The 25,375-nt window shown below is 38.0% G+C and overlaps 1 protein-coding gene across 1 annotated transcript in view; it reads right to left on the bottom strand.

Annotated features, from left to right (window-relative positions):
* Nucleotides 1-21,619, bottom strand: part of arhgef17 (Rho guanine nucleotide exchange factor (GEF) 17) — a 78,959-nt gene extending 57,340 nt beyond the window's left edge. Inside the window, exons 1-2 of the mRNA XM_079373510.1 lie at nt 20,646-21,619; nt 16,940-20,421 (exon numbers count right to left, since the gene is read on the bottom strand). Of these exons, the coding sequence (XP_079229636.1) occupies nt 16,940-20,421; nt 20,646-21,168 (4,005 nt within the window). The 5' untranslated portion in view covers nt 21,169-21,619. The remainder of the gene's footprint in view (nt 1-16,939; nt 20,422-20,645) is intronic.
* Between the last annotated feature and the right edge of the window lie 3,756 nt (nt 21,620-25,375).

Below are 25,375 nucleotides of genomic sequence, written 5' to 3'. Positions count from 1 at the left end.
TCATAGGAGGTCAATCTCAACATAATGGCATGATTTAGCCGGTGTCCTCCAGCAGTCATCTCTGCTGCACTTTTTTCCTCTTTGTACGAAACATTCGCAAGTGGCTTCCGACCGCCTGTCTTCCTCGGTTTCCTCTCCTGCGTTCCGAAGGCTCTGGAATCAGCGGTCATTACCATTATCACAATCATCATTAGGAGGGTAATTAGGGCTATTATGATTGATGAAGGCCGATCCGTGGGGTCGCGCTGAAGACGTGGGACCCCGAGAGTCCAGCCAGAGGACACACCTCTCTCGACATGCACACTCACAAATGTTTAAACACTATCTATGATTTTGCCAATGCATATGAAAAACTCCATATGAAAACTTTTAAGCATTCTTTACACTATCGGGTTCAATTATAAACCTGCCAAGAACGTCAAAGTCATTTTCCACCCTTAAATTCAAAATAAGAAATATAAGTAAAGATTTTGTGCTTTGACATTATTTTTATTAAAATTAATAATATTTTCCAGCCAACTGCCATGCTAAATGCAAATAAAACTCAACATTAGTATTTAAAAAAATTACATAAATGAAGTATTTGTGTGAGATGACAGCATTCTTACATTTGTAATTTCAATTAAAATAATATTTGTAATATAATTTTTTTATAAAACAATTTTTAATACAATAAAAATACTGCAATACAGTAATAAGAATTGAATGTGCTTCAGAACTAAGAATAATTGGTCAAATTTGCTTTGTCATGAAAACATTGTCACAATGCAATTAATAAACAATTAATTAATGATGTTAATATTCATGTAAATTGAATGCTTATTAGGGCTGTGTATTGGCAAGAATCTGGCGATACGATACGTATACATACATTGCGATACTGTAAACAAGGCAATATATTGAGATATTTCTTATTTTAGGAATAGGATATATATTTTTTAGGAAAGCTGTCATTAAAAACACCACCATATGCAAACCTTAGCAATAAAAAAATTAAAATAGTTTAACCAGAACACACTGGGATCTGCATTTGCAATAATCAGTCCCTGTAACATTCAACATTATTGAACCATTTTCTGTGCAGTACGAGTAAAGGGGGAAATATTCAAGTGCTTGCAGGATTCTTTAGTTAAATGTATGTAGAAAATGTATTTTATAAAAATATAAAAATATATATTTATAGACTCTACTTTAAAGTTTCAGTTTAAGTTTACAGTTGTGACATACAATGTCATAACATTTGATCTCAACAAAAAATGACATCTGCTTAATATCAATGAAAAATAAAGTGCTTGCAGGATTCCTAAAGAAAACAACCAATGGCTGGGGTTTCATATCAGACAGACCTTGTTGAACATCTTTAGACGTGATGATGGTGAAAACATTGGGATTTATTCTACTTAAACCGATCAGTTAAGCATTGCTTTATGAAGGGGGCGCACAACCTTCAAACTTCCAAATTTCCTGGCATTCATCTGACGGACCGAACCTCAGAGGAGGGGGCGACCGGCGAGGGGTCCTGGCACTGACCCAGTCTCTGCCTGCCTTCGCCAAGCACCAAATCCAGCTCTTTAATCGTGTGCATGTCTGATTTAGAAACATCTTTGCTGGCGTTCTTTGTCTATATTAAGCTTCTTATATTAGAGAAAGAGCAGAGGCTGAAAAAGGAAAAACAAACCGAATAGCTATTTCAGGACTGTCAAACATCACTTTGAAAAGCTGCTTAAATTCAGTTCCGGACCACCCTTAATGTGGCGTGAAACCCAAACACAGATAATTATACCGCAGTAACATTAACAGTTCCTGAAATGTTACGTTAGCCTCAAATAATGCTAAAGTTCCAAGCACTTGACGTTATCCCTGCAGTGACTCCTGCTATTATGGCCTGCTGAATGTAGACTGAGTAACCTACTTGTGTGAGAAGTGGTCAGGTAACTACTTGGAGGTAACAACAAAACTACTAGCTTGATGGTTATCTCATGAGATCAAACATTTACAAGGTGAGAATACATTCAACTTAAAGAAACAGTACACCCAAAAATAACATGCGTTTAAAATGTAGGCTACTCGCCCTCAGGCTAGGGCTGCACGATTAATCGAAAAAAAAAATCAGACATAAATGCGATCTCATTTCTAAATGACGGCATTCTATAGGTTTGAATGGGATTAATCGGGTCAGACAACAACAAAGGGTGTATTTGCAGCATTTTCCGGCAAATATTAACACAAAACATCCATTGATTAATTTGTTTAATACACTGATAGTAGCATTTTGTCTGTGGAGTTTAATGGAAATAATATTAATGGGTTTTTCTTGTTTAACTATGGTGTAAAAACATAGTACAATGCAACACACAGGATAAGGCGGATGCATTTCTTTGTATGCAAAGTATAGTTTAAACCGCTTAATAAAGATTGGAGACTTGAGGCATGACTGTGTGTTTGTGTTACACTTATTCCTGTGGATGTGTAGACCAATGATGAAATAAATTATGCTTATTTAAAGAGTATAAGAAATCTAATCAGTATGCAAAATGTGTTATTGTATTAATGTATATTTCTTCATCTATGGTCATCTATTATTCACATTATAATACAATATTGTTAAAATATAAGATACAATATGCATACACAAATGAATATCAATGAATGATAGAAAAATGCTAGAAATTGTTTTAGCCATTTAAAAAAAACATCTAAAAGACATATTTTTCGACCACCATCTGACTAATTAATACTAGCACTTACATATTCTATTCTATTTATTTATATTTATTTAAAAAAAATCATGTTAACTGAGCTAGACTAACTGAGACTTGTATTTTGTTGCTCTTTCGTTGGTCTGTTTACTTCTACATTGTAAGTTGCTTTGGCTAAAAGCGTCTGCTAAATGACTAAATGTGAATGAAAAAAATGTAAATTCAAGTTTTGCAAATACTTAAAAATACAAAAGGCAACCAACTGTATTCATCAAAATATTTTATTATATAATAAATCCACGTTATCTAACTGAAAATATAGCATATACTGCCTATTATCTAAAAATAAACCCTAACTATAACGCGTTTCATAAAATACAACCACTGGTCAGATTTCCGAGAGGTAAACTAATGGGTTAAAATGGCAAAAAATGCTGTAATTTCCTCAAATTTCTGGCGACTGTGCTTGAGAAGCACTGAAATGAATGGGCTTCAATGCTGAAACTATCGGTTGTTTGGAACTATTGGCTGCTCCATGACACGCTTGACTTCCGCATTCCTATGGAAGCCTATGGGAGTTTCTCAACGGCTCTGGTGCTGACGCGCCGTCATAGTGATGACAGCCAATCACATACTTTTCTGGTGCTGCATGAACGGGATTGGATAGCGTCTGCGCTAGGGTATTTGCATAAGGCGATCTGATTGGCTGACGCCTGCGTTGGCGCTTGAAAAGTTGAAAAGTTTTCAACTTCTGCCGCGTGCAATGCCAGTGAAGCGACGCTAGGGACCCACAATTCAGGTCGGCAACGCTTGACGTCACTCCATTCAAAGTAAACGAGAGGCGTTGATGCCAAAATGTTGCGTTTGTTTCTTCATCAGAACAGATTTGTAGAAATGTATTGCAGCACATTGCAGCACTTGCTCACCAATGGATCTTCTGCAGTGAATGGGTGCCGCCAAACAGCTGATAAAAACATCACAATAATACACAAGTAATCCACACCCCTCCAGTCCATCAGTCAAAAGTTTGTAAAGTGAAAAGTTGCATGTTTGTAAGAAACAAATCCAGCATTAAAGATGTCACTTCTGGCCAAAATATGAGTCCATAATCCATAATATTCTGATGTCTTTCACATCAAAACCCACCCACATATTTCTTTAGATTTGTTTTTAACTGTTTTGGCTTGTAAATTATGCTTGATGTGTGCATATTGCTTTTCTGATTCAGTTTAAAAGTAAAAATAGAATAAAAAAAATAAAAAAAGTCTTGGATTTCTTTCAAACACGCATCTTTTTACTTCACAAGACATTAACTGATGGCCTGGAGTGGTGTGGATTACTTGTGGATTATTGTGATGGTTTTTATTAGCTGTTTGGACTCTCATTCTGACGGCACCCATTCACTGCAGAAGATCCATTGGTGAGCAAGTGATGAAATGTTACATTTCTACAAATCTGATGCAGAAACAAACTCATCTACATCTTAGACGGCCTGAGGGTGAGGAAACTTTCAGAAAATGTTCATTTCTGGCTGAACTATTTTATTAAGCAACATTAAAAGAGAAGCAATATCAAACAAAACTGCAAAAATAATTTCTGTTCCCTAAACACCTCCTCCACCTTCCATTGGTTGTTCAAACATGTAGTCCCGCCCCAAAGTCACACCATTGGCTGATAGCAATCAGTCAAATTAACTCTGACAAGCACTAGTTTCCCAAAAGATAACATTAAGGCTAAAATAATAATAAATAAAAATATATAACAAATAATAATAATACCCCCAACAACCAATGTTCTAATGCAAATCAAGAGAAAAGCCTGCCTGATTGTTGAAGTCTTTGCCCGGTTCCAGAACGTTCTTCCTGGAGGCGGGACTTGGAGTCTTGTAGTCCTTCCTGCAATCATCACGGAAATGTGAAGCCCCTCCAAACCGCCTCACCGACGCCATTAAACCCGAACAAAGAGCGAGAGCAAGCAAGCGCAGAAGTCTCGATCGTTCTTCTTGAAACTGGCACACTCTCTACTAGTTTGATCTTGAGCTGTGCCCATGTTGTCCTGCCAAGTCCGAGTCAGTATGCATGTGAACGTGTCAGTCAGAGAGTGCCCGGTGCTCTGGTCCACCCACATTACGAAGGCCCCGGAGCCCACACGCTCAGATATGCTCTGGCCCCTTACAGTACATGCATTGTCCATGAGGGACAGCAAGTGGGTTCGGACGCCAATGAGGAAACACTTGAAGGATGAGGATTTTATTGTACTCAGAATGTATCATAAGATGCCATTCATTTACACACATATAATATATAAACAGTACTTTTCAAAATTTAGGGGTTCGTAAGATTTCCTAAAGGTTTGCTTAGAAAGGCTGCATTTATTTGATAAAAAAATAAAAAATAAAAGAGTAGTACCTGTGTTCTATTTGAACATTTTAAAAATGTAATTTATTTCTGTGAACAAAGCTGGATTTTCTGCATCATTACTCCATCCTTCAGAAATCATTCTAATATGCTGATTTGCTGCTCAAGAAACATTTCTTATAATTTCTTAACATTTATTTTCAATGTTGAAAACACTTGTGCTGCTTCAAATTTTTGTGGATGGATTATTAAATTAATAAAAAGTTAAAAAGTAATAGAAATATTTGAAATAAAATCTTTTGTAACATTATAAATGTCTCTTTTGCTAAATAAATTAATTTATTTTTTTTAAACTTGTAAAATTCATGTAAATAATATCTTAAAAAGCCACATTATAATCTGATGAAGTACCTGTCATGTTTATCCTGGGCACTACTTTTAATTTATACTAAAGGTCAGATTCCCAAATTACATCAGATTAAAACTATATATATATATAAAATGTATCAATGTAAACTGTGCCTCAGTTACTAAAACAAAAAAACACTGTTCCATTCCTGAAGATTCCACAAAGACATTTGTGACTTTCTAAATAGAATTTATGCAAAAGAGGCGGTTCTTTTCCATGTTGCCCAAACTTGTGGAGAACACTGATCCAGAGCGAAATAAAATGAAATATGGATGTCTTACCCACATCACATGGACAGCTGTGGCACTCTGGGTTTATAAAAAGAGAAGAGAACCACAACATAGAGGAGATAGTGGATTGAAATACAAAAAAATCCAATGCTACAGTCATAAATCATATCTTTTGTCTCCGTTGCCCAAGATGACAGGCAAAAATGCTTTTTAATAACCGCACACGCAGGAGTCCAGTGACACGAAATAAAGCAATATAAATGTTAGCCGGGCAGCAGTGATTCTTTAGGGAACCCCAGAATGAGGATAAACCATTCTCTCCCGCATAAGCAAACAGAGGACTGTAATTACAGAGGGTGGTACCATCATAATGAGAGACAGAGAAAGCAAAGTTATAACTGACAGTGCACAAAAACACCAGGGACAAAGAAAGAAGAAAGCTGATATAATGGCATAACGATAATAATTAGTGGCGCTTGTTAAAGCAAACATCACTATTATTAGTGCTCATACTTCAGATTGGGGGTTTGTTCTAAACCTCTAACCCCCAAGTATGAAATTGTGGCATGCTCTTCGTTTGTGCTACGGACAGAAATGATACCTTAAGCTGTTACTTTACTTAGTTACTGGATGATTTTCACCTGCCACACAATAAAACAGGATATTTTATATATATATCTATATACCGGTGCTTCTCAAAAAATTAGAATATCGTGAAAAAGTTCATTTTTGATGATTAGAGCTTACAGCTCATGAAAGAAAAATCCAGTATCTCAAAATATAAGAATATTTCCTAAGATCAATCAAAAAAAGGATTTGCAAAACAGAAAAGTTCAAGTTCTTTAAAATATGTTCATTTATGCACTCAATACTTGGTCGGTTTTATCTGAAGAGAGGACTTTGGACCACTGAGCAACAGTCCAATTCTTTTTCCTCCACAGCCCAGGTAAGATGCTTCTGACGTTGTCTCTGGTTCAGAAGTGGCTTGCTAGGCCTTTTCCTGAAGACGTCTGAGCGTGGTGACTCTTGATGCACTGACTCCAGCTTCAGTCCACTCCTTGTGAAGCTCTCACAAGTGTTTGAATCAGCTTTGCTTGACAGTATTCTCAGGCTTGTGGTCATCCCTGTTGCTTGTGCACCTTTGCCTACCCAATTTCTTCCTTCCAGTCAACTTTGCATTTAATATGCTTTGATACAGCACTCTGTAAACAGCCACACCTTTCAGTAATGACCCTCTGTGACTTACCCTCTTTGTGGAGGGTGTCAATGATTGTCTACTGGACCACTGCCAAGTCAGCAGTGTTCTCCATTATTGTGGTTTCAAAGAACAAGAGATACCCAGAATTTATACTGTAGGGATGGTCATTTATTGAAAAGCAAATGTAAATATTCTAATATTTTGAGATACTGATTTTTGACTTTCATTAGCTGTAAGCTCTAATCATCAAAATTGTTTTACTTTACATGTAATGAATCTAAAATATATGAAAGTTTCACTTTTTGAAATAAGTTACAAGAAAAAAAAAAAACTTTCACCATATTCAAATTTTCTGAGATGCACCTGCATGCATATGATATATATCATAAATATGACCACACCCTAATATTAATAGCAATGCTTGTATCAGTAAACAAGGACCACTAATGACAGGACAAATCAAACTGCCCTTTTCTTTTCCTGTTTCTCTAACTCTCTCCATTTCTCCTCTATTGCATGCCGTGAGTTCATCTCCATAAATCAGTGTGATGCAGAAGGGTTACATGGAAGATAAACAAATCAACACACACAAACACTGGAGCTGTGCCAGATGCACCATGGGAAAGGGTGAACTGCATCATTCTGTGACCCTGTTCTCATACTGAAGCTGTCTTCCATAGCCTACCACTTAAAACCAAACACTCACGATGAGCCCATTCTTTGCTCGTATGTCACAATTTTCAATTTACCCACTCATACCTTCGCGTTCCACTGGCAAGATGTTTGTTTGAGTTGGCAGAATTCATGCATAATAATTTTAAGTTGAAGAAATGAGTGATCCGTCTAGGAGACACGTCAACATGTGTCATTTTATTCATAAGAATGGAACGACAGGGAAAATGAGAGCAGTTGGCGGTCCTGTCAGCAACATATACATCAGAATAAGTGAAAAATGCCATGGATCGGATACTCAGAAAGAATCCGTCAATCTGAGGAGTTGCATGTGGAAAAACATGGAGACATTTGAGCCAAAAGCACTTAGCAGACCACACAAATAAGAGAATCATATAAACAGAGAGAGAGAGAGAGAGAGAGAGAGAGAGAGAATGACATGAAGTTTGAAGTGTCTCTTTTCATAAATAGAGAAGTATGAGAAAACATTTGTGTGCGTGTTTGGAAAGGGGCACATAATGTTGCTATAACAGCATTCGCAACACATTTATCTTCCGCAATGTGGGAAATAACATTGGTGGGACTTGACTTTATCTATCAGGTTTGATTGGATTGTGAAAAATGTAAAAACCACTCACATTACCTTCAGAATATAATTTAGAAGTGGATAAAGTTAATAGTTTGCTGATTATAAGGTTTTAAAAACCTGTAATAATAAATGAGTATATACTAATTTTAATATAATAATAATGATAATAATATAACACCAAATCAAATATAGGGTAAACGTACCAGTTAAGCACCCTTCCATATTTGAGATCAAATTATAAAAAGAAAACAACTTATTATCCTGTTTGATGTCTTAAAGTGATGTGTTTGTTACTATATACTTCCTTTAATTTCAAGTTAATCAGATCATTGCACGCTGAGATATGAGTCTCCATGTGTTCACACTGTCTGATGGCCATTTCCAAAACAGGAGCCCTTTAAATGTGCTTTTTTTCTTTTTTTAGATATTTAAGCCTTTATTTTGGGTAAGTTTCACTACTTATTGTATAATTAAGGAGATTAATGTTCTAACTTTTGCATATTATAACCTGGAACATGAATGTGGGAAATAATTAAAGGGCTTAAAGGGTACACGACTATGAAAATCACACAGCTTCAGTGTGACATCAATAAGAAAAAATATGATTTCATAGATATTGTTAATAATAGTTGTTCATATTAAAATATGTATGCACTTAATACATGACCTAGACTATTTATTTAGCAAAAATCCTGTCATTTTAATATTACATGAAATTTATAAAAAATTGTTGCTGCTCCCATTAAGCTCAGTCTATGTAAATACTTCATAAACAGACTTTACATATAAACCGATGGTTGTCACTTTAAGTTAAGTTCATTGATTTTCTATGGATTCTGTCAACTTAAATCTGCAGACTGGCTCTGACTGGCAACTAGCATCAACTTCTCCAGACTGTAAATCTGTGGAAAAATCGGTGCAAAAATCATGTAGTGTATTCCAGCCTTAAGAGACTATAGATAAGTTGACATCCATTTAATAAGAGGCTTCATAATGAGGCTAGTTTCTGTGTTCATCCCCATGAATGAAATGTTTTATTTGATTTTTGAATATGTGTTACTTAGCTGAACGTGGACTAGTCTAGATGCTGCAATGTGCTTTTGACACTTCACTATGAATATATAACTGATCAAATTGAATGCCTTGATGCTTGAATTTAGTGTTCGGTTTTATTTTTTTTGTGATTGACTTTGTACCTTCAAAAAAATATATTTTTACAATTATTCTTTAAAAAATGTCCTTAAAATAAGCAAGAATTTTTAATAAAATATGATGTGAGCTTAATGGGAACAGGGGTGTGCTTAAAGGGTACACAAATGTACCCATTAAGCACAGCCAGACTTTTTGAATTTAATGATGCATATCTTAATTTAAATGCTTTTGTCATTTAAAATAAAATGAAATATTTTGGTGTGAGAGACTAAGATTTTATTTTAACAACTTTTTGTACGGAAACCAATTTCTTGTGCACTAAAAATGTCTCAATGTAGATTTTGGTGAGCTTAATAGGTACGTTTACCCTATAAAGTAAATAGATTAGTCGACATAAAAACGTAAGTCCATAAGTCCAACATAACCATTATTTATATAGTACATTATACAACAGACTGCTTCAAAGCAGCTTCATTTAGAAAACGGAAAATAAAAGAATCAATAATGCAAACTTCATAATTACGGGGATTTCAAATTCAGCTCTAAAAAGACAATGCCATTATTCAGCATTGATTTAGTTCAGTTCAATAAAGAAATTCAATTACAAAACGAGTTCAGTTGAGGTCTTCTGAAGGCAATAATGCTGTTTTTCAGCTCAAATACAGAGTTCTGGCATGAAACCCTTAAGTTGGCGCAGTCCGATAGGTCAAACTCAATCTGATCTAATGACATCATTATCATATAGCTCAGCTGGTTGGTTTTCTCCTGTACCAGTAGCCACTGAGCTCATTGCTCAATATTCAAACACCTGGCTTTCGTTAGCTGTAGCAGTTTGGCAGCCCACTTCAGAAGCCCTCCACCTTCCCCAGCTCCACCTGCATAGATCTGCTGCGAGGTGATTCATGTATGCTATATGGGGTTATTCATGTGTGTTATATGTGCAGCAGCAGTATTTCCTACACGCTCACAGCAGCATGTTTTGGATGTATTGGCAGTAGCAAGTCTCGGTACTTGCTCGCAGCGTAGCAGTCCTATTCTGTCAAGACCAAATACATTAATATTGTCATGTGCATTTCCATGCCAATCGCTCCTAGAGTTGTCATGACAGAAGTCAATTTAATTTGGATTCAAATTGTTTCATTAGTGTCAATGTTGCAAAATTTGATTCAAGTTTTGTTCTCATCTGATAGTGTCAGTGCCGTCAAATCAATAATATTGCTAGTGAATATTAAGTGTCTTTTAACTCTAAAACACCCTGAATATCAACTGTCTTTTAGATAGTAGCATAATAAATATTAAGCACACAAAACCACATTTTCAAAACATGCAATATGCAAGAGAAACCACTCAGTCTCAAATAACACAGATCTGAATTCAGACTGCGGTTACACACAAGATACTGAGATGAAGCACCCGTTTGATCAGCATGAGGCCCTGAGCAACATTTCACTCCGTCTGCTCCTAAGGGAAAACTCCTTAGCTTCATTTTACTGGAAGTTACAGTGGTTAAATGTCGACTGAATGACAAGTGACCTCTAAAAACGTGTACACATGATGAGGAGGTGACAAGGAATTCAAAAGCACCTGAGAAACAAACATGACATGCATTCTTGAGCATCTGTCACACTGATGCTGAACAACGGAGATCCAAACTTCAACACACGGTGATGCAACCGGCCAGATCTGTGAGCCCTCATGCTACGAAGGCTTGTTTCTCACTATTCACAATTTTTCTCAGAAAGACATGTTTATATCTTGCAATTTTGAGTTTATATTGATAACAAATAGCCAGAAATGTGAGTTAATAAGTCTTACTTTGTTTATCCCATGGCAGAAACAAGCATCCAAATCAGAAAGGCAGACACTCTACATAATAACATCTCTGACAGCTTTGACGTTTCCCTTGCACTAATCTGCTGTGAGATTCGATCCCTGCATGACAGAATGCATGAGTTTAACTCTAAAAACATGTGCCCTCATGTTTACAGAGACCACCAACAGCAGAAAACACACAAAGAAGCCTCATCTGATGATGGATATGGGTTTGCATCAAACCCCAACAGTTAAGAATGAGCAATATAAACATTAGGACTACCAAATGATTAATTAATAGAAAGGAGCTTAATATGTTAATGCATTAATGAAAGAAAAGTACATGTGGGCATCTGTGTAGTCTAAATCAAATTGTGATGGATAAAACCAAGCATTATTTCACTGAATATCCAGTTTCTCTCATAAATGTGTCACACTGTGGAAGTTAAAGGGAACGGCGTCAATAATCCTGATAGCCGATAGGCAAGCAGAGGAAGCTGAGTCCAGGTCACCATGATCACCTGGTCGTGACCCCTGTATGAATGCTTCTGCTGGGACGAAATTATGGGTAGTTATCAAAAAGTACAGTTCATGGAAATATGTATGGGGGGCAAAAAACATTTGAGTTTCATTAAGAATTTTCTGAGCTGAAAACAATTTAGTAAAGAAACTAGATACAAAGTAACACTTAAATAAAGATACAATTTTGAAATAGAAAAACTGAAATGGCATAAATTAATAAATAAATAATCAGTTAATCAGATTCATCCAGAAGGGTCAGTAAATAAGCATATGGGAATTTAAAAGAAAATATAAAGGTGGTCTTTCAAGCCAATGGTCAGGGGACATTATTTAATATATAGTTAATTGTGCATCACTTCAAATAGTAGTAAACTTCCTTAAATCTCCACAATCATTTATCCTATTCTGAAGGGAAGTGGATTATCCGTCCATTAAAGCTGCTCATCCTGTTAATTTCTTTCTCATTCTCCTCTGAAAGCCATTTGCAGACAGCTCAGGAGCTGAGGAACATTGTGGAGGGATGAAGTCATTTTTGTCGTTCTTCCAGAAATGAGATTCAGCCCTGATATCAGGTATGCTGACAGGGAGGGAAGGAGGGAGTAATGGATGACAGCAGGGCTGTAAAAAAAGAAAACGTGATACTTGGAAATGAAAAGAGGGAGAAAATAAAGGACTGATTGAGTGTAAATGAAGCAAGCGAGTGGAAAAGAGCACAGGAACATGGAGGAGAAGAGAAAAGGGGCTCTAGTTGTTCCCTGTTGTTTTCATTTAAACAGGCACCAGGAATGTGGCCTTCTTTTCCTTCACTGCTGCAAAACGGCCATGAACACAACAGCCAGCATAGAACAGAGAGAGAGAGAGAGAGAGAGAGAGAGAGAGAGAGAGAGAGGTGAAAGAAAACTCTCCTTTCTCTAGTCCAGATTATTAACTAAAACCATTAAAAAATATATATTTTTTTTGTTAAGTGAAATAAAGCTGTACAAAAAAAAATATACATATTCGGAAAAAAAAAGAAAACTACAATGAAATAACTAAAATGAAAATTAGAAATGTTGCCTTGGCAACAAACTTAAATAAGTACTAAAATGACTGAATAGTAAAATAAAAATAAAGCAATAAAACTAAATCAAAAGTGAAGATATATAAATAAAATAATTCATAACAAATAAATACTATAAAATACTATATACTTAATGAATAACACTCACATGCTAATAACAGTAAAGATGAATTATTTTACAACATCATATTAGGTTTGTTAATGCAAATTCACTCTTAGTAGTGATTTGAACAACCACCTAGCAACCACCTGCAACACCCTAGCAACAACGTTAATTTTGGCACTGCTAGTTTCAGCAAACAAAATTTGTTTCAAACTATTTCTTGAACAGTAACAAGAAAATATTTTAATGACACTTTAATATTACACTTTAATAATATTTTACCTCCCACACAGACTTGATTATTTAAGAAAATATTAAGGTGGGTAAAATCATTACATTTTGAATTTGAAAAATTCAACACAAACATTTTTCTTTAGACTTTAGACTAGGGAAAAAAACCCCGAACCAGCCTAAGATGGTCTGTTGGTCTTATAGCTAGTTTAAAACGGTTAGCAAGCTGATCTTCCAGCCTGAGCTGCTGAAAAGTGTCAAAAACCCCTCTGAAATTAGTCAACAGTCCTCTTAAACCAGCTCAGCATGGTAAAGCCATTTTTTTCCTCAGCAGGCGAACTGATGAATCACTCACAACAGCGGCAGTGACTCTGTAAGCAAGTGTAAAGAGTGAGAAAATCTACAAACATCTCCCACATATCCAGACGCTGCATTAAAACACACTGACTCACACGCGTCTGAGTGAACATACACAGGGAATTACTCTCAGTTAGAGGGGAAGACAGACGTGACTGTGTCCCCTCTGAGATGATGGTCCGATCGCAGGCAGACAGCAAACACATGCCCTCATTCCAGCTGAGCCTTTAATCCCGCTAAAGACACTGAGCAGCAGTTACAGCCAGAACAGCATCAAAGCTTTTACAAGTCATGCAAACACAGCACACAGTCGTCTGGAGTGTGTGCGCTGTCTCACGCCTGGCACTTTGTTTCCAAACAGTCTCTCGAGCAGAGCGGCACATTCCAGCTTCTGCAGCTCATCAAACATATTAGTAACCACAACAACTTCCTGTTTCTGTTCCCCAGCTTCCTGTCTGTGCAGGATCACTCGGCACTGGCACTGATAAAGGAGCAGAGACTCTTATAACACACACACACAAGCACTGTTGCTCCCTTTCCTACTAAAACACACATCATAAACTAGTTAAGACCTGCAGACCAGCTGAAGTCATAGAGCTAAAAATTGAATGTTGATTGCCAATAAGATTATTTGAGATACTGAGATCACTAACATTTGACTGCAGACTTACGGCAGTTTGAAACTTTGTTGAGATCTCTTCTGAAACTCTTATGCAAGTCTGCATTTGCTCTCCGTTTAATCTTTTAAAGATATAGAAAGTTAACACAAAAATATTTTCAATTTATCCATCAATTCGTATCCATCAATTTGTGTTTCCAGACGTCTACAATGGAAGCCTATGGGGCAAGGCATTGCTTCAGGATCATCATTACAATATCAACAGGTTTACACAAGAAAAAATGTGTTATGTCCAGTCTGACAGAATCACTCACTGACTTTGTCAGTGCAATGTTATATCCAATCTTTCAACGTCATACAAATTAATATTTACATGATGGAGCCAACTCCAACCACTGGAATTACACCAGTAATGCATAGCCAGATCCACCTAGAGAAATAGTCCCAAAATGGTTGGGAATTTTGTTGACTTTACAGATCAAATACAGATCCTATTATTCAATTCAGGTGCTTTAAAACACAAGCTTCACATTTCTGCTTGCAAACCCTCTGAAAGACTGACCACATAGATTATCATAGGTGCATTACTGCAGAACTTAAATGAGGAAAAAGTGGAGTTTAATCGAGAACATCAGCAACTTGTTTAGATTTTTCATTACTGAGGCATAATTTTTTTGATTATGAACACAAACACTCTCACACATTTGTGTTGTACATGGAGGTTATTTAGCAGGCTGTGCTTTTGTTAGGTTCTTTTATCCCAGCTCTTTTGCTTGTCTTTGTACAGCTGAGCACAATGTGTTCACCCTCCTCCATCATAGAACCGTTTCACATTACCGCAGCATTGAGACATCTTCACAGGTTACTCACAGAGAGCTCAATCCAAGGGCGTTTTCCCCTCCACAGCCTGTTCACATGTGTTTTTCCTTCTTTTTGGGGGGTGTGTGTGTGTGTGTATCGTCACAACCTCAGGGAATACTTAGCTAACCCCTCTCCACACACTCGTCGCAGCCCCTGTAATAAACACCCTGTGTTTATGGTCTGAACTTCTCCAAGCCTCAATATTCATTGACGTCCGCCCGCTCCTCTTTCACTAAAGAATGACTACAGTAATACAGGCAACATAATTACCCTGGTCTCAACTTTTTCGTAATAAATGCCATTACTGTGGTTAGTGATTACCTGATTATCCAAATCACATAGAATGCAACCAAACACATGTGAAGAACTACTTATAAGTTGAAAGAATACACAATATGTAACTTGACACTTAAAAATGACTTGTAAGTGTCATTGCATTAGAGGCATTTCTTAAAAGGAAAGATAAGCACACTTGGTTTGATATTTACTTATATAATGCAATGACGCTCATACATATTTAACTGTGGCTGAAGTGTACAAATACTTTTTGAGGCCACTATATTGATTTACAAATGTTCTGTAGACAAAATCTTTGGACACTGTACTGAAAGGAGGGGAAAAAAAAACATGAAAGAAACATCAAACCACCGTACACATGTCATAAAGCAGGCATTAGTTTCTGGAAATGTGCCTGGAGCTAACAACTTAAGAGAAGGAACATTTAGCTCTATTTACACTTTGTGTTTTCATTAGCCAGAATACAAATGCATGTGTGCAAGTTCCTGAGAAGAGAGTCAAAAGTGTGCACGAGTCTCCAAGACGCTGTCAATGATGGGCTCAAATTAGACTGCATAATCCAAGCTGAATGACAAGGCCATGCAAACATTTCCACAATGTGTACTTGATAATGACCCTTTGCGAGGAAAAAAGAATATAAAAAAAAAAAAAAAAAAAAAAGGCATTTGGCCAACAGAATGCTACTCAAACTCATCTGCACCCTTTATATAATCAGCCAATATCAGGCGGCTCCAAACAGAGTCCTAAGTGGACCACAATACTGAAAGGACAAGCTGGCACAGACAAAATCTCAGGAAAATACAGCACCATAAAAGGTGGACTGAGGGAAACTATGAGCAAACCCAGTGTCTGAGACAGACCAACCGTGCTACAGAGGGCTTACCAAAGCCACACAGAGAACTAATCTATCATTGAGAGTATGCAAGACTTTGGAAAACATCGTGGCCCTCGGACATACACTACCAAGCACAACACTCTTAAATATTAAGTATTTGAAAGGTATTTCTCCCTAAGGTCAGTTTGGTAACACAAGCCTTTTTTGAAGGTTACTTTAGTCTTTTCAAACTTTCTATACAACGGATAAACCATTATATAAATACACAAAGAGATAAAGCATTCCCTTCAAAATATGCCAGTTAAGAATGCCAGAATATTCTGACTTTTCATAGAGGCAAGTAAACAAAGGAACATTTGTGGCAGACAGTGGGAGAAACACACATAAGTGTACACACACACACACACACACACTCTCTCTCTCTACAGGCATTGGACCAAAAGGAAGGTAGGCTAAGGAAAAGAAGAACAACATGACCGCAGAAGAACCTGCTGTGGGCAAAATAAATGTCCTTCATATTTCTAAGAAACAAAGATAAAGTCGGGAGCTGTAAATTCAGCTGCACAACAACATGTCAAATGCTGCACAAATAAACTCATAATTTTGCACATGCATACCCACTCAAGCTGAAGGCCTTGAAACTCTCATCCAAATTCTTTTTAGAGTAATACATCAGTTTTATCCATAATATAATTCAGTCCAGAACACCAGCATAGAGGTCTCATAAAATATGCAAAAAACACTTCATCTTGCTTTGCTCACAAGTTATCATCCATGATTATAGAGCAAAAGGCTACATCCAATCAGCAAACTTTGTTGTGCGCAAACAACTGTTTATAGAAATATATTTGCAAGCATTTACGTCATAACTTGCCATAAACAAACGATTCAAAAACATATAAATAACCAAAATAGAGAACAAAACACATCACTCACCACTCTTGGTTTGGCCTTCAGAGAGGCAGTGGAAAGTTCCTCGCTAGACTTCCTCTCTACTTTTGGCTCAGCAGTGGTGGTAGGAACTGAAGGTGTGGAAGTGGTGCCTTCCAGAATAACCCCACCAGTAGCTGCTGGGGTCTCCGCCGGGGACTCTGGAGAGTTCAAGGCCAAGATATATTGCTCAGTGACGTCCTCTAATGATGGAGTTTCTTCCCCCAGGACTGTTTTGTTGGGTGTTGAAGACTCTCCGACACGGCTAGACTTCTGGAGGTCCTGGGAAATGTGGGCATGTGAAGGAATGATGGGCACAAATGTGGCAGGTTCACTGGCATGACGCACGTGTTTGGGTCTGACCTTTGATGCTGGAAGCTGGGGGAGGATGGATGCGGAAGACTGCTCTTCGCCCTGTTCATCTAAGTGATCCGCATCATCACAAGACAACTGATGGGTAAAGCGGTTTGTGCGTTTCTTGGGGCTTCTGCGACTGGTGCGAGGAGACAAAACCTGAGCTAGCTTAGGGTCAAAAGGAAATGAGGGCTCACCTGGGGCTTTTGTTTCTCCGTTATGACCAAGGTGGGAGGGCAAAACATGCTCAGACTGGGAACGAGACCTTCTGGTTGGACAATAAAGTTGTCGTTGTTCGCTACTGAGCGCCCAAAGCTCGTCTCTTTGCTCGGACAAGATGGGTTCACTGCTGGAAGGTGGTATGGATTGTTCTAGTTCACTAATTGGCTCGTTACGATGCTTTTGAAATTCTAAGACAGTATCCGCTAGTTCTCCACGTCTGCTAGGGTCGCTAAAGCTCTTTTTCTTCACAGCCTTGCCATTCGCCTTCTCGTCAATAAGATTGTCCATTGCGCCAGGTTCACAAACAATGCTCTGAATCACAGTACTGTAATCTCTCAGGCTGTCGCTACACACGGACAGGTCACTGGCAGCACTGCCTGTATATTCAGAAAGGTCTGCTGCAGAAGATTCCACACCAACACCCACCTTGGAACTTAGAGAGAGTGAACTGAGCAGGTTGCTGTCCATGGAGAAGCTCTTTCCACCATCATCTGCATCTGACCGACGTCTATGAGGCATAGGATCACTCAAGGAACGGTATGCAAACTCACCATTAGACTCTCCGTTACTGCCATTGCTGGAGTCTGAGCCGTTGTTTCCAGCTGAGGAGAATTTCCTTCGCCTGCGAATAGCACTAGGAGTAGACGGAGCCTCCAAGGCCCCCTGGTTTACATTTTTATTGCTGCTAATGTCTCCTCCTATGGCTACTCCCTCATACGCCGTCTTAGACGGAACTTGAGATGAAAGAGATTCCTCTGGTGTTGTATCAGGCAACTGCTCTTCATACAACCCTGACTGATTCCAAGCGGTGAGACTCTGACCCAGCAAGTCTTTACCGCAGGATATCCCCCCATATGAGCCAATCTCTGGCTCTGTGACAATTCCTTCATCTGTCAGGCTAGATTCATGGCCAGAGAGTTCATCCAATGCCTTATCACAGAACATGTTCTCCTCCAAATTTCCCTTCTGTAAACATTTTCCACTTGTTCCATCAGCCTCCCCTTCCTTACACTCAGTAAACTCAGAGTGTTCAAGTCTCGTCATCTCCTGCATTGCCTTATCTTCTTTTTCAGTGTCTATTTTAGCGTCACTGTTTTTTGTCTTGAAAGGGTCTTCCTCATAATCATCATCCTTACTTTCACCCATTTGACAAATGTCTCTTATCACCTGTCTGGCTTCCTGCACGTAGCGGTCTTGCAGAGGGGTCGGCATTTGCTCGTCGTAACCGTAGGTACTTCTACAGTCGTCACTCTCAACCTCCCTGTCAGGAATCAACACCTGCTCGCCACTATCTTCAGAGTCTAGCCGTTGCTCTGAGGAACTCCTTAAACCTGGCCCACTACCATAATATTGCTGCTCTGCTGGCTTCTCAGAGAATGAGAAGGACTTTGCCCTCCTTAAAGTAGCAGTGAGATCCTTCAGGGAAGGGCGTCCATGGTGAGGCCGATTTGTCCTGGAGCCCATTCTGTACACAGATGTGCCTTGATCAGAGTTAAGATTGACCTCATCATCCTGTCCCTTTTTCTTCATTCTCAACTCGGAAAGATCGGTCTTAAGGTAGCTAAGAAGCGACAGAGTTTCTGAGGCAATGTCAGGGTTGGACATAGAGATCCTGTTCCTGTCTTTCTCATTATTTAAGGAGTGGCAGAATGCCCTGTTTTCTGAACCGTGTGTTTTATATTCTGCTGAGCTTAAGCTGGGCACAAGCTTCGGGTTGACTCGAACTGGGGCGCGAGAAACGTTATCTCCATGACCAAAACTAGGCGAGCGGTACATGGTGGCATTGCCATGGTATGTTTTACTCTGAACAGCTGATGAAGCCCTGCCATAGCTGTGGATGTTTGCTGGCTGATCCTCTTCTTTTAACGTCTCTGTACTAGAATACCTGCTACTACTTCTTGACCCCAATGGACTGGATGTAAATGAGGGTATGGTGACTTTTGAAACCCGTGACACCTGAGGAACAGGGCTAGTTCCGACTGACCCCTCGAAATTTCTATACAGGTGCCTAAAGCTGTCCTTTGTCACATGGGATCTTTGAGATGTGCTGTTTCGTGCCCATGGCATGCTCGTATAACAACCCTTAGAACGGAAACCTTCAATCCTGCGGCCCACCGTTTGAGAATCACACGGCTCCATCTTTACAGGTTGGTTGTCACTGTCATCTGACTCTTCATTGCCTCTGCTGCAATTGCTTTTCTTCTTTTTCCTTAGCGAGCGGCGTCTTACGTCCCTGTTGTGGTGAGCTAACGCCGCAGGGCTGTCCTCCTCACTGCCTGAAGACCTTCCTCTCAACTTAGCCCTGATGCCATGCTTGTTTTTTGGGAAGTTATCACCTGTCTGTTCGCTGAACTTCTCGTCCTCTTCTCCAGAGCTCAGTCTTCCCCCAATGCCGGCTAGTTCCACGGAGGGCCCTGTCTGTGGTTGGGAGGAGTTATGTGAGGAATGCGAGCTATCCGGTGGCTGTGGCTGCTCTGCCCTCTGTCTCTGCTCCTGCAGCTGCCAATGGAGAGACCTGAGGGGCAAAGCGGTCGTTCTACAGCACGGTGTGGGAGCAGGAGGAGAATCACAATTCAAAAACTCAAAAGAATGGCTTTCAGCAGCTAAAGTATGGAAGTTAGGGATTGAATAGTCCGCATACAATGCACTGTTGTCATGATGAGAGCAGTTTGTGTCTTGCCAGGCTCCCTTTGGCTGGTGCGTGTCACTTTCGTCTGGAGTTGCGTCGAAATGCTGGAGGTGTTGACAGGCAGTTTTCAAGTCATCAGCATCTGAAGTTGACCGATGTTGCTTTCTGCGTCCATCCCCAAATAGTTCTCTAATCTTAGAAACGCTTGGCCAGTTTGCATCAATATGAATAGATGTCTCTCCATAGGAAGGGTGATAGCGACGAGATTTGCATGTTGGGCTCCCTAAAATAAAAATATTATGTTAACTCACATATTACGCAGACAAACTGATCCAAATCGACGTTCAAAGAACATCACAAGCAATTTGTCAGTACACTAAATACAGTATTCTACAAGCCAAATTAGTACATAAGCTTGAGCAGAAGCGTTATAGAAAGTGTCTTTGTTTACAGCTGATTTGTTGGGTGCCAAATGAGAACTAGTGATTTCAAAACAATGTATCTTACCGGTGTTTGGGCCACCCACAGTTTTCCGGAGCCTGTGTTTATCTCCTCTGTCCGAATCCGACCCTGACACAGACTCTTGAGCCGAGCAATATCTGTAACTGTCCTTCAGTTGTTTCTCCGTCGCAGACTCAGAAAACTCCTTGCTCTCGCTCAAAGACGAATCTTCGACACTTTTTGTGTTTTTAACGCTTTCAGAGTTGACTAAGGAGCTCTGTGTCCCGCCAGAGCTCAAACTGAACTTCTCAGAGAGCTGACGAACCGATGGAGATATTCCATGTGCGGCTTTCTTGAGGTCTGCGGTCGAGAGGTTGGCCGCTGAGATTTTGGAAACTTTTCTGGATACAGTAACAGCGTGCGTCGCTAGTGATGGCTGCGCGCTGTGCTTTACGGCGTCTGGGGGAAGGGCACCGCACCTATCCAAATCCTCTCCAAATGATCTGCGCTTTGCGCTCCAGCTCTCCAACTTTTTGAAAGAAACGCTTCTGTGAACAGGCGCCTTTCTTTCAATCTCCCTTTCAGCCATTGCGATGCCTGTCCTCCCACTTGTTTTTCTTACTATTCTCTCAGTTCATTGATAAATAGTCCGCACTTTTCTTCTCCTTCGTTTTCCGTGGCTGTCTTTACCCCCCTGAAAACAACTTACAATGCCCCCATTTAACCACAAAAGTTGCTTGGCAGTGTTTTCCGAAGAGGAGGACAAAAATTCAGGAACAACAGAGGAGATTGTTTACGAAAACAGTTATATCCCCAGAACTTTGCGCATGTTTGCCTTCCTTAGTGTCCATCCATGCATTTAGAAAGAGCTCAAAGTTTGAGCAGAAAACTTCCAAGTGTTTCAGCCCAACACACACTAGAGCAACGTTTGAATAATGTACATTTTCCCAAGTAAATCCCATTTCCTTGGCCGACTGTCTTTCTTCAAATGCATCCTTTATTTCCAGCTTGAATAAATGCGCTCAGCCTTATTTTGGCACAATTAAGGGTTTCCGTGACTTGTGGCTTTTTATGTGCAGATAGTTCCTTGGATTGAGGGCGGGACTAAAACACGGGGTCGGGGTTAGAGAGAGAGACCCCTGGGGAATACGAGGGGGGATCCAGCTTTTCCTCTTTCTGATGTGAGAGAGCAGATAATGCTGACGGTATGAGTCAGTTTGTAAACACACAGTGGGAAACAAATTATCATCTTCGTTTTCTTTGCTGAGCTTTGAGGAAGCTCAGGCATAAATCTATTGGCTCTTTAACCAAAAGCTCTGCTTGTCTGCATGGTGTCCATAAACTGGCTTTACAGTAAAAACTTTTGCAGTCCTTTGTTTCGAAGGCTTCTTTTTCTCTCTCTATTTTCTTCTTTTTCTTCCGCTTTGCCTTTCAGATGCATGTCTAGAGTGCACTCTAGTGGCCATGTTCTTATTTACTCTTATCTAAAGTTGACTATGTAATTTCATCAAATATTAAATAAAATATTAAATTAAGTATCATTATTATTTTGAAGCACACTTTTCAAGAAATATATATTTTTTTACAGAGCAAATTTTAGTTAGCTACGATAAAATCTCTGGCATGATTTTCATTCAGATGTGTGGATTGGTATTTTTATGCAATGCAATGACATTTATACATGTTCAAATGTACTTTTTGAGTCCACTGTAGGTCTTTCTTGAACCCGAATGTTAGCTACAGTAATATAAGGAACATTGCAGGAAATTAAGTTTATTGATTTGTCTTTATTGGACCAACAACAAACCAGGATAAGAACACAGCGGCCACAATTCAACAAGACAACATTTCACATTTAAAAGCAAAACAAAAAACATTCACAAAGTCTTCATTGAGGATATATATTTGAATAGCTTCATCTAATATTATACTTGTTTATACAACTACAGATTCTACAGATTACTTGTATGAACAAAAGCAAACATGCACGGACAAAAATGTTCTTTGCACAGTGACCGACAAGCATTCAATAACTAGTATGCTTAATTGATAAAAGATCTTGTATGCACATACTACAATAGACAACAGATGAAATGACTTTGCTAGTAAATTGTAAAAGACAAGTGCCGGTTTCATCATTATAAGGGTACAATGATGAATTTTGCCCACAAGTTGCATGTCATATAGTGTTTAATTATTCTAAACACTCTTTTTGTAAATGCTCAAATAATGTTTAACCATTAGCGCTGAAGCAGGAAGCAAATGGTCAGTTAATGTGCAAAAACCACATCTGCTTTAACAACAAATCTTGTTGGTCAAGTTCTCCACCTACTGGCAGTTCACAGAGTCATCCACAGTAATGCTTGCTTGGTTGAAGTTGCTCACAGGTTAACATTATAAGTTAGCAGTATGTACAGTATGTTTAAAATAGCTTACTATTTCTATACTGTATAAAGATTGTTTGAATGTATGGAATACCTAAATGATCTACTATATTTGCCAAAATAAAGCCATTAGACAGGCACAAAACTGGATTTCAAAATGCAAAATAGCATTAAAAAAGGTTGCATAACAACAATGTATGTGTTTGACATGATTATCACTGTATAATGCATACAGTTTCACAAACAATTTAAATTAAAAACAAGGTATAGTATACAGTATTACAGTGCAGTATATAGTAGTTATATTTCACTCCGAACTTAGAGTGCTTCATGTTCATGCAGACTGAAGAAAAAGGCTCTTCTCCAATCAGACATAATAAGGCAAAATTCATTCATATTTAAAAACTCACAAAGATAATACTGGCCTAAAACACATTCACACTCACAACAATGCAACAGAATTTATTTTCCCATACTGTTTTTGGTCATGTTGAAACTTCAAAGAAAAGCTTATAACTCATATGATATCTATAGCTACGATTAAACTGCTTCATGAAAACACAAGGACCACACAGGCAGTACAAATATGTCTTTGTACGTGAGCTCTGTGTTGTTAACACAAGATCCTTCTCTTGTAGGACAAGATGTTACATCATAAGCATGTTGAGCTGTACAAAGTGTTATTAAACCATCAAACATCTGATAATGACCTTCAGATAACGTGCAGCAGATGTTGTATGTTAAACAGATGGTGTTATTCTTTCCATTCCAAATGCTTTCATTTATCTCTCCCTCATCCATAATTCCACACATCACTGTCTCAATGCATCTATTTATCCTAAATATCACACATATATCCCGTTCAAATGTTTGGGGTTGCTAAGCTGTTTTTTTTTAAAGAAATCTCTTCCGCTCACCAAGGCTGCATTTATTCGCTCAAAATAGCAAAAACAGTAATATTGTGAAAAAATAGAACAATTTCAAATAACTGTTTTCTGTTTGAATATATTTTCAAATGTAATTTATTCATGTGATGCTTTCATGATTTCTCAAGAAACATTTCTGATTATTATCAATGTTGAAAATGTTGTGTTGCTTCCATATATTTGTGGAAACTGATACTTTTTTTCAGGATTCTTTGATGAATCGAATGTTCAAAATAACAGCATGTATTAGAAATATGTTTTACAAAATTACACTTACTGTCACTTTTGATGAATTTAAAACATCCATGCTAAACAAAAGTATTGATTTCTTTAAAAATATCTTACTGACCCTACACTATATATATATATATTAATCTAGTGGTATAGGTTTTTTTTAAAGATTTTCTGTTTTTTATCAATAAAACTATTTAAATGAATGTGTGATTTCTTTTCCTTGTGTTTTTAAACAAACACGTTTTTATACCTGCAAAACCTGTGCAACTTAATTATCAAAAATTTGCAATTATTTTTTTAATTTGCACCCAAAAATATAAAACTGGCAAGACATTTCTGCTTTCTCAGCTCTGTAATTCTTATATCAACATTTACATCAAATTGCCCTCATAAAATGTTCATAAGTGCTCCACCTGTTTCCCGGTTAGGAGAGATCAGCTGATCCTGACACTCAGACAAACTAGTGCGCTCGTTCAGCTGCCATTCACAGGGTTCGAACCCTCAGATGCGAGACACACAGCTCTACTGTGGGCTGTTCTCTCAAAGCAAATGTAAATGTCCATAGGGTGATGTACGATAGTTCCAATCATCATAAATGAATTTTTGTAACACTGAATCAGTCTATGAGAATGACTTCCTTCAACCATTATGTAAAACCTTCACAGTACAGGTATACGTAATGCACTGGGCGTTTTGTATTTAAATATTGACTTTTTTTGGTTTCAACATCCACACAGCCTACTAAGTGCATGATTAACTAACTAACTTAGTAAATGATTAACTAACTTTCTAGTTAACTAATCACATTACAAGTTATGATTAAATATGCGTATGAGACATTATCTAATTAAAAATTCACTAATTTGAAATATATTCCCAGAGCAGAAATCGGAACATTGAAGTCAGGTTTAAAATTCTTAAAAATTTCTTTAAAATTTCATTTTGTTGGCATAGAGTAAAAGGTTTTTAGGGAGGGGATTTGGGAAATTTCTTTTTATCCCGCCACCAAAAACAAATTCTGTCGACAGCCAGGAAAAAAAAAATATTTTCATCATGTTTTCAGAAAATAAAATATCATATAAATTAGGTGAATGTTATTTTAACAAAACAGTGTTATTTCAGTATCATTGATATACATTTATAGTGTTTGTAAGTATTCTAAATTTTATTTGTTTTCACTTTATTGTAGTAACATTTTTAGCAATTTTGTTGTCTTTTTGTTTCATTGGTATTTTTAAAATGTCTATAAATT

The sequence above is a fragment of the Barbus barbus genome (assembly GCF_936440315.1).
Source record: "Barbus barbus genome assembly, chromosome: 23".
Classification (NCBI taxonomy): Eukaryota; Metazoa; Chordata; class Actinopteri; order Cypriniformes; family Cyprinidae; genus Barbus; species Barbus barbus.
This window is presented reverse-complemented; position numbering and strand designations above follow the sequence as displayed.